Source organism: Haliotis rubra, unplaced genomic scaffold (genome assembly GCF_003918875.1).
Source record: "Haliotis rubra isolate DU_JTF1 unplaced genomic scaffold, ASM391887v1 Scf104, whole genome shotgun sequence".
In the NCBI taxonomy this organism is placed as follows: domain Eukaryota; kingdom Metazoa; phylum Mollusca; class Gastropoda; order Lepetellida; family Haliotidae; genus Haliotis; species Haliotis rubra.
In genome coordinates, this window is record NW_025764937.1 from 92,775 (window position 1) to 103,625 (window position 10,851).

At 42.1% G+C, this 10,851-nt stretch overlaps 1 protein-coding gene across 1 annotated transcript in view; it reads right to left on the reverse strand.

The window, feature by feature from the left end:
* Positions 1-5,771, reverse strand: part of LOC124274004 (integrin alpha-3-like) — an 86,154-nt gene extending 80,383 nt beyond the window's left edge. The window contains exon 1 of the mRNA XM_046709340.1: positions 5,594-5,771. Within this exon, the coding sequence (XP_046565296.1) occupies positions 5,594-5,760 (167 nt within the window). The 5' untranslated portion in view covers positions 5,761-5,771. The remainder of the gene's footprint in view (positions 1-5,593) is intronic.
* Positions 5,772-10,851: the final 5,080 nt, after the last annotated feature.

Consider the following 10,851-nt stretch of genomic DNA (forward strand, 5'->3'; position numbering starts at 1 on the left):
ATGTATGCGGCCGGAGGCCTTATGTACAATAAACAATCTTTTGACCATTACCTCTCCGCATCTTTGACACAGCTAAAAGGTTTCAGACATCACACCGTGGCACAGCAGAGTTCCGTCGTTCGGAGCGCCTTTTAGTGCCTACCAATGATCCTAAAACACGAAACAGCGACATTGGTTCGAGGACACTACCAATTTACAACGCTGATATTGTTACTGAACTCGTTACATGATAAAACCAAAACTGGCAATGCCCTGAATATGCTTTGTATTACTGAACTCGTTACATGATCAAACCAAAACTGGCAATCCCCTGAATATGCTTTTTATTACTGAACTTCGTTGGCATGATCAACTCAAAACTGGCAATGCCCTGAATATGCTTTATATTACTGAACTCGTTACATGATCAACCAAAACTGGCAATCTCTGAATATGCTTGTCATTGAAACTTCGTTATATGATAAAAACCAAACCGGCGCAGTCCCCTGAATAGTGCTTGATTACCGAACTCGTTACACGATCAACCAAACTACGGCAACTTCGAATATGCTTATTATTGAACTAAACCTCGTTACATGATAAACCAAAACTGCGGCAATCCCCTGAATATGCTTTTATTACTGAATCCTGCCATACGATAAACCAAATCTGGCAATCCCCTGAATATGCTTTATTACTGAACTCGTTACATGATCAAATCAAAACTGGCAATCCCCTGAATATGCTTTATTACTGAACTCTCGTTACATGATAAACCAAATTCGGCAATGCCCTGAATATGCTTTATTACTGAACTCGTTACATGATCAATCAAAACTGGCAATCCCCTGAATATGCTTTTATTTTGCCAAGTCACTCCTTCCGTAACAAAGATCTTGCGTAAACAGGACTCAATCTCCCCGTCATATACCATTATGCGTACACATGGAAAAAAAGTAACGCAAACACCTAGGGAATTTTTGTGTTTTTATTATTTTATTTCATTTTATTTTATTTTATAAACCCATATAGTAATTGTTGCTCGCATATCATAATTTTGTAGTTTCACCCTTATGACGCACTATACATTGATGCGCATTCTTCTTCTCACGATCAAAGGTGAGCGTCACCGTGCAATACGTGTGCATCCGTCATTAAGCAAATATCAAGATTCAGTAAACTGTTCTTACTGCTCAATACCTTGGAAATCTATTGATTTCGTTGTTGATAAGCAAATATGGGTCTCATCCACAGACAACTGCTCAGTAAGGCCAGAGTGCTGGCTTATCATTGAGGGCTATTGCAAGTGATGTTAGTTGTCCATCGACAACAGCCGATTCACCAGAACACCCCCGAATGACAGCTACTTTGGGAGGATACAGAAATTCCCAGTATCAAGACTTCATCTGTTCAAAACAGAGGCCACATCGTCGTTTGCCCAACAGAAAGTCCGGAAATCGCCTAAAATCGGCCCCGTTTAGAGAACGACGACCTATATCAGACGTCCATCTCCAGAGCACAAAGCTGCAAATCCTCGATAATCTCCAGGTATAATGTTCCGATAAATCTCCACTATACCCTGATGCATCTACGGCTCGAGCCGATGATTTTATTACCTCTCTTTGCTGGCTCCGCATTCTCACAGTAGCCATTTAGATAAGCCGCCGTTGCAACCGAGCTTGCCAGTGTCAACAAAGATAGCGGTCGCAGCACGAAGGTTTGTTCAAGAGAGTGCGACTCAGATCTTTGGGGAAAACATACAGACAAATTGACAGGTCGGAAATCCCAAAAAAAATACATGCAAGAACTCCTTCTACCTCTTTCAGAGTACCTCTGCAACAATATATTATTGTGTTGCCAAGTTTAATCGGTTAGATAATTTATACAGCGAAAGTGAGTTGTGATTGCACGCTCAACTTCGCAGCGTAGACACCTGATTGAATAAAAAGCCAACGAAGGGAGGTAATAAAATCATCATATAACAATGTGAAAACATGAGTGCGTAACAATGGTGTTATGTCATCAACATTTAACTGTCGGTGTACGCCAAGGCTGTATACTAAGCCCATTTCTGTCCATGTTCTTTATAAATGAATTAGCGCCAGTTGTGTATCAAAGTTGTACAGATGGTATTCAGTTGCACCCGACATTGTTATGGTATTTTTGTCATTGTTTACTGTTGATGCTCATCATGTTCTCGGGCACAGTGAAGGGTCCACACAAAAATTACCTTTGCTGGAAGGCCATTGCCGTGAATTTAAGCTTAATGTAAAATGCAAACAAAACATAGGTTGTTGTTTTTAAGAATGACGAGAAACTGTCCAAATCAGAAAAAGGGCTTTGTAACGGAGACTACTTTAGAAGTTGTTAAAGGATATATACTCTCCCAAAAACAAACGCATCATGAAAATAGAAATTTCATGTATCAATGAATTAAAACGTGATTCATTTTACAAAAGGTTTAGCTCTGTTTATGAGTCCTATGGTGTTTATGTTTTGGAACATCACAACAAAACGCACCATCCGTAAAATACCCGTATTTAACAGCATGATTTTCAATTTTCGGCGTGTAGTGTCACAGAATACACACTTCACATGCAATGCACGTGAAAGTTGGGGATCAGATAGTCTCAGTGATGGGTATAAAAGGTTGATCGCTGTCTGTCGAGTATTCACTGTATTTGAATATTGTTGACGAACGCAAAATGCGACGTCTAAGTGAAGCCAACCGTCATATCGCCATTGGTTTGCTTTGAAGCTGGCCAGTCTCAACGTGCAGTTGCCCGACGCATGAATGTTCACCAAAGCACCATTTCACGGCTCTGGGAGAGATATAGCTCGCAGAATGCGGTAGCAGATGCCCCCTCGTAGTGGGCGACCACTGCGGCGCAGGATCGCTACATCCGGGTACATCACCTGCGTCATCGAACAGCTACGGCGACCAGTACCAGTCGACAAATACCCGGATTGAGGAGGCTTTCTGCACAGACCGTCAGGAACAGGTTGAGAGAGGCTGGTTTACGTGCCAGAAGACCTTATTTTGGCCCTGTGCTTCGACAACAACATCGTCGACATCGAGTTCAATGGTGCACCAACGTTCAGGCCTGGAACCTACCGAATTGGCGTAGAATCTGGTTCAATGATAAATCACGATTTCTATTGGAACGACGCGATGGAAGAATGCAGGTGTACAGACGTCGACGTGAACGTTTCGCCGACGCTTGCGTTCCCCTGGTGGACAGATTCGGCCGGAGCAGTGTTATGATTTGGGGTGAGATCACCTGCCGTAGGAGAAGTGATTTGGTGATGATCCAGGGCATCCTGACAGCTCAACGGTACTGTGACGAAATCTACGCCCACACCTCCTTCCAATCATTGATCGCCAGAGGGAGTTGTTTCAACATGACAATGCCAGGCCCCTCACAGCACGTCGTCACACTAGAGACTTCCTCCACAACCACAACATCAATGTGCTCCCCTGGCCCTCAAGATCACCGGACTTAAACCCGATCGAACATCTGTGGGATGCCCTGGGCAGACGGGTGGGACGCCGTAACCCTCAGCCCCAGACACTTCAGCAACTCGCACAGGCACTACAGGCAGAGTGGGGGCTGCGATTGGGCAACACGAGATTCTGAGACTTATTCGTTCGATGCCGAGGCGATGCCGTGCAGTTCTGGATGCCCACGGTGGTCACACGAGGTATTGACTTCAGCGCCACCACACGTCTCCATGTGACACTCAAACTGACTTTCCTCGAGTTGGTGCCAAAGACTGATAAGTCTGCATTCCCAGTGTGCAATTTCGCTATATTTCATTGACTCATAAAGCCTACAAGATGTTTCAAAAACAAACATAAAAATACAGTTGAAATTCCGATATGCGTTTCTTTTTGGGAGCGTATATATATCTAGGGGGCCATTTTGCCAATACGTTATCATGGTTATCATGATCATATAAACATGCAGGATATGTCAATGTCCCCATTATATGATAAAATATACATGCAGGATATGTCAATGTCCCCGTTATACGATCATATATACATGCAGGATATGTCAATGTCCCCGTTATATGATTAAATATACATGCAGGATATGTCAATGTCCCCGTTATATGATCATATACATGCAGGGTATGTCAATGTCCCCGTTATATGATCATATATACATGCAGGATATATGTCAATGTCCCCATTATATGATCATATATACATGCAGGATATGTCAATGTCCCCATTATATGATCATATATGCATGCAGGATATGTCAATGTCCCCGTTATATGATCATATACTACATGCAGGATGTCAATGTCCCCGTTATATGATCATATATACATGCAGGATATGTCAATGTCCCTGTTATATGATCATATATATACATGCATGATATGTCAATGTCCCTGTTATATGATCATATATACATGCAGAGATATCTCAATGTCCCCGTTATATGCTCTTTATACATGCAGGATATGTCAATGTCCCCGTTATATGATCATATATACATGCAGGATTTGTCAATGTCCCCGTTATATGCTCATATATACATGCAGGATATGTCAATGTCCCTGTTATATGATCATATATACATGCATGATATGTCATTGTCCCCGTTATATGATCATATATACATGCAGGATATGTCAATGTCCCTGTTATATGATCATATATACATGCATGATATGTCAATGTCCCTGTTATATGATCATATATACATGCAGGATATCTCAATGTCCCCTGTTATATGCTCTTTCATGCAGGATATGTCAATGTCCCCGTTATATGATCATATATACATGCAGGATTTGTGCCAAATGTCCTGTTATATGCTCATATATACATGCAGGATATGTCAATGTCCCTGTTATATGATCATATATACATGCATGATATGTCATCCCTGTTATATGATCATATATACATGCAGGATATGTCAATGTCCCTGTTATATGATCATATATCTATGCAGGATATGTCAATGTCCCTGTTATGATCATATATACATGCAGGATATGTCATTGTCCCTGTTATATGATCATATATATACATGCAGGATATGTCAATGTCCTTGTTATATGATCATATATACATGTACATGCAGGATATCTCAATGTCCCTGTTATATGATCATATATACATGCAGGATATATCAATGTCCCCGTTATATGTCATATATACATGTGCAGGATATGTCAATGTCCCTGTTATATGCGCTCATATATACATGCAGGATATAGCCTAAATATATGATCATAAATGCATGTAGGAGATTTTCCATCTCCTTAACACGATCAGTAAAACACATTCTGCAATTGTTAATCCACCGTCAAATGATCACATATATATGACTGAGTCTGAGTTTAGTTTTACGCCGCTTTTAGCAATGATCCAGCAAAATCACGGCGGGGGACACCAGAAAGGGGCTTCACACATTGTACCCATGTGGGGATTCGAACCCGGGTCTTCGACGTGACGAGCCAACGCTTTAACCACTAGGCTACCCCACCGCCCCGCATCATTAAGAAAGTGGGGAAGCGTGGTAGTGACTGTGATCGTCTCGTTTACAGTGACTTCCTGTTGAAAGATGTGACTATAAGTTCTTGCACTTACTTATATCCAGACTGAGTCCTCTTGAAGGCACTGGCGTATCCAAACATACTTTTTTCTGGTCCATGGAGGACACGGGCGTGGACAACGTCAATGTTGTAACCGGAACACACATCTACCAGACATAAACAGAGAAGAAGTGGAAGAATGGCGGCTCCAGCTGTCGCCATGTTGGATGCAGTGTAAGTGTGCACTGGTCGAGTGTCGTCAGCTTCAGAGTCGAGGAGGCGACCTGAAAATATGGTGAACTGTATCGGACATATTTGCTCTAATTGAATGAGTTAGTAATTATGCTATGACGCATAAATGGATTTCATGTATTGCTTATGGTGGCGGTGGGGTAGCCAAGTGGTTAAAGCGTTCGCTCGTCACGACGAAAACCTGGTTCTATTCCCACATGGGTACAATGTGTGAAACCATTTCTGGTGTCCCCTACATTCAATTGCTGGAATATTGCTAAAAGCGGCGTAAAACAAAACTCACTCAATTGTATTACGACGTGTCACCTTCAAGTCGGAGGATGTGCGGTGAGGTAGCCACGTGGTTAAAGAGTTCGCTCGTCGCAACGAAAACCTGGGTTCTATTCTCTACATGGGTACAACGTGTGAGTCCATTCCTAGTATCCCAATCGTTGCTGGAATGTTGCATAAAGCTGTTTAAATCTCACTCACTCACCCAATGCATGTGCCAGGGGACTGCAGCTCTTAAATGTGTTCAACTACGGTGAAAATGAAGCTCTGTAATTGTCTGGCAAACCAAGGATCATGATCATGATACATTTGGGATTCGAACCAGTGTGCGAAATAGCCACTAGCCCGCTTGCCCGTGGCTGGTAAAAATCCAGTCGGGCCAGTAAATCTCCACAATTACTGGCACGACTGGCTGGTGACTTTTCATTGGATCATTTTGTAAATATATCACTCTCTCCGACTTGTTAAGTTATAATACACTTTTTAAATCATGCAAGATTTATGGCCTGATATAAATGTTCATATCAGCAGCTTAATGATGAAACCCGTGTCTACATTCAAATTTCGCGCTAGTGAATTATTGTGTGGACTAGTAACTTTAAGCATAGCTAGCCCAATTGGCTTGCAAAATTTGGAAACTATTTCGCACACTGATTCGAACAAAAGACACTATAATCGACTTAGAAATATAGCTGGAGACTTCAGAAAGTGACAAAGAAGAAATCATGGCCATGATCTTGCCTTGGTTTGTTTTAGTCAAGGAAACAGATAACTATATATCCTGATTCGACTTGTCATTCAAGATTCATTCAGTACTCAGTGGTTTACCATAGGAGTGTGAATTTGTTCAAACCCTTTTGGTCAAATTTTTAACATGGTTAACAGAAGGTTGTGATCAAATCCGTCATCCCAAACTCACTTTGGAACTGATAATTTTGGCTGTAAGAAAAATGTTTTTACTAACTCTGTTTTTGACTGGTTCATATTATTGGGAAAATATAACTTGTACAAACGCAAGCTCAATTCTGCTTTACCAAATATTGCTCAGTTCAGAAGTGAGTTGAGATTGAGATACAGTATTGACAAATGTATTTTGTTTTACAAAAGCTGTAACGCCGAATTTTATTCTAAATGACTCTTATATCATGGTTTATTCAAAGACAACTGAATTAATAATTATATTCTTAATTTATTTGCCTGATAATTAAAAACAACTTTGTGTTTGTGTGAATGGTGAGTGAATGGTTTGTCTTTTGTCGTAAAAATGTGCACCTGTATCCCATGAGATTGCTGCCTATCTTCTGACTGAGCTGTTCCCTGGCTGCTTAGTCTTGACTGAAACAGGGATTCAGAAATAAGTTAAACTACAAAAAAGTTAACCATCATATGAAAGGCAGCCCTACAAACAATTCCTGTCCCATTCTTGCTCCAAGATATTACGTTGTGTATATGCAGCGTTTCTGCGGCACCAAACAAGGGCTATGAACCAAAGAAATCGACTTTCGTCCGACCAGTGGACCTTTCCCCATGACGTCAGATTCCAGTGACGTTGAGTTTGACACCAAGCTAGTCACGCTGCTTTGTGCTCTGGGGATAGCGAGCGTCTGACCGGTCGCCTGGCTCTATACCCGACCGATTTTAGGCGATTTCGGACCACTTTGTTGGACAAACGACGGTGTGGTTACTTAGTGTTTAGACTGTTCTTGCACAGGGCTCGATCTAGCGTCATCAGAACGTTGGGAACAAGTTAATAATCTAGAGTGAGTGAGTGAGTTTGGTTTTACGCCGCTTTTTAGCAATATTTCAGCAATGTCACGGCGGGGGACACCAGGAATGGGCTTCATACATAGTACCCATGTGCTGAACCGAACCCGGGTCTTCGGCGTGATGAGCAAACGCTTTAACCACTAGGCTACCCCACCGTCCCTCTATTCTGGAGTAATACCCCACTGTATCTGGACAAACGGTGGTTTTATCTTAATTCCTTTGGGGCCGATTATTTGAACAACCCTTTTTGTATGGGCCTTCAAATTTCAATTAATTCATTGGTTTACACAGTATTTTATTCAGAACAAATTAAATACAGAAAAGTCGGTCGCTTACTATCGTTTAATGCTCACACCGGGCTGCCGTAGTTTGTTCATCCTGTTTTAGATTGCGTCACCGTAGTTTCTCAGTGCGCCTCATATCCTCATAATTAAAATTCACATATAAATCCTCAAAATATCTGTAAATATTCAATAAATTATCACACATAACATATATGACCTATTTTCGATTTTTGTAAACATAAACTGAGTTATCAGTGTCATTTTAAATAGTGAGTGAGTTTAGTTTTACGCCGCTTTTAGCAATATCCTACCAATATCACGGCGGGAGACGCCAGAAATGGGCTTCACACATTGTACCCATGTGGAATCGAACCCGGGTCTTCGGCGTGACAAGCAAATGCTTTAATCCCACCGTCCCAACAATAAATAACAACGCCCCAGGGCAATTCAATAGAAAAGGTGAGCATGCCCCGCAGCTGGAGTGGTAACCATGTGTCACAGTTTAACACCTTGCACAAATGGCGCACTATAAAAATACCCCTCTATCCACTGAGTTGGTGCACGTGTCAAACTAATTGGAGCTCACTCACTCACTCTGTTTTATATTTACATCTGTGCGATTCAGAGGGACTAGAACCTCAACACCAGACTGTATGAAAAGGGTGGTGGTTTAACTTTCAAACAGTAAACCTTTCCGGTCTGACGAGCTATATTAAAGCTATTTTGGTTTTTACATTTAAACTTTTTAGGTACAATCGAGCCTTTTTATATCAAAATGTCAAAAAGCGTCATAAGACTTCATCTCAGAAAATGTTTGGTCGAAGCTACAACATTCAAGCCTTCAGTAAAGCTTTGAGTGAGTGAGTGAGTATGGTTTTACGCCGCTTTTAACAATACTCCTGCTATATCACGGCGGGGGACACCAGAAATGGGCTTCATACATTGTACCCACGTGGGGAATCGAACCTGGGTGTTCGGTGTGACGAGCCTAAACTTTAACCACTAGGCTACCCCATCGCCCCACCAACACTTAAACCACTAGGCTACCCCACCGCCCCAAGTAAACCTTTAAAAAAGTTTCATTGTAGACATTTGGGGACATTTCCAAATTTGACGCAAAGATACTATTCCCAAAAAGAAACGCATAGGCGTATTGCATTTTTTTTACATGTAGTAATTACCTATTGTGTGCTAACAATCGTCAAAATATGTAATAAAAGTGTTGATAACATGATTTTACACAACTGCACAAGTAAACAATCGATTTTACCTGAAAAGGTTGATTTTGATGAGATTTCTTACAAGGATTAAAATGGCATCGCCACAACGCAACAGAAATCACCTTCCAGTTGAAATTGTGCAGCACAGAGCAGGCACTGTCTGGATATAAAAATCCATATTACTTTCGGAAATCTGCATTCGTTTTGAAGGAGTTTCAAGGTCAAATCTCTACGCCACGTCTTGACGCTGGGACACGGAACATCGCCATTGAAAGAATGAAGCGTCTGAATATTAGTCTGAGCACGATATCACGGCTTGCAGCTCGTTACAAGCCAACAGGTATAACAAATGACGGTCCCCGTACCAAGCGCACCTCGAGTCACCACTGTAGCCCAAGATCAGTACATCCGGGTACTACATTTGCGTGATCGTACTGCCACGGATGAGAGCACAGCAGCCAGAGTGCCTGGACTTCGGAGGATATCCGGTCAAACTGTACGGAACAGGTTGAGAGAGATTGGACTGAGAGCCAGGAGACCCGACGTCGGGACGGTATAACGTCGTCACCATCGCGCTCAGCGTCTCCGTTATCTAACATTATCCACTTCGTTGTATTGACATTTCCTTTTTCTGATATAAAATATCATGTACTAAAGTCTATTTGTGGACGAGTTACACATGTTTGAAAATACAGCAGTTTCGCAAAAGATTTCTGGGTTATGTGTTTCATTTTTTGAATAGTATATGTTCTATGCAATTCGCTGGTTTGTCTTCCCGTTAAAGCAGCTGAGAAATTCACTCGGATGTTACTCGTGTTTACATGACGGGTGCCACCAAAGGGACAGGGTATGTTCACCTTTTAACGTGAACCTGATGTTATCACCTTTCGATAGTGATTCATAGGTGAGGTGAGGTGAGGTGAGGTGAGGTGAGGTGAGGTGAGTTGAGGTTTTAACGTGGCACTTAAGAATATTTCGCTCATATGACGACTCACATGCATGTGTATGTGTGGCTGCTTGTACTAGCCCAGACTGAAGCTGGTTTTATAGTGCTAGCTCACTGAGATACCATGCCGCAGTGAAGCATGAATACCCCACTCAGACACATTATACTGACTCCGAGCCTACCAGTCCTTGTTGTACCCATTATTGCCGAGCGCCATGCAGAGAGTCAACAAGTACCATATTTTAGCGTCTTTTGGTATGAGGCGGCCGGGGATCGAACCCGCGACCTTCCACTCTACGGGCGGACGCTCTAACCACTACACCACGGAGGTGGTCGATAGTGATTCATAAACACACGCTTATGACACAATAGGAATCGCATTAGAGATGTTTAGAATCAACCGAATCTACGCCGCACTCAGCAATATTCCAGCTATATCCCAGATAGCAATTCAGACGTTAGCCCAACGTTGGCAATGGTTTTGCCAACATTGCCAACGTTGGGCCAACGTCCGAATGCTATCTGGGATGGCGGCGGTCTGTAAATAATCGAGTCTGGACCAGACAATCCTGTG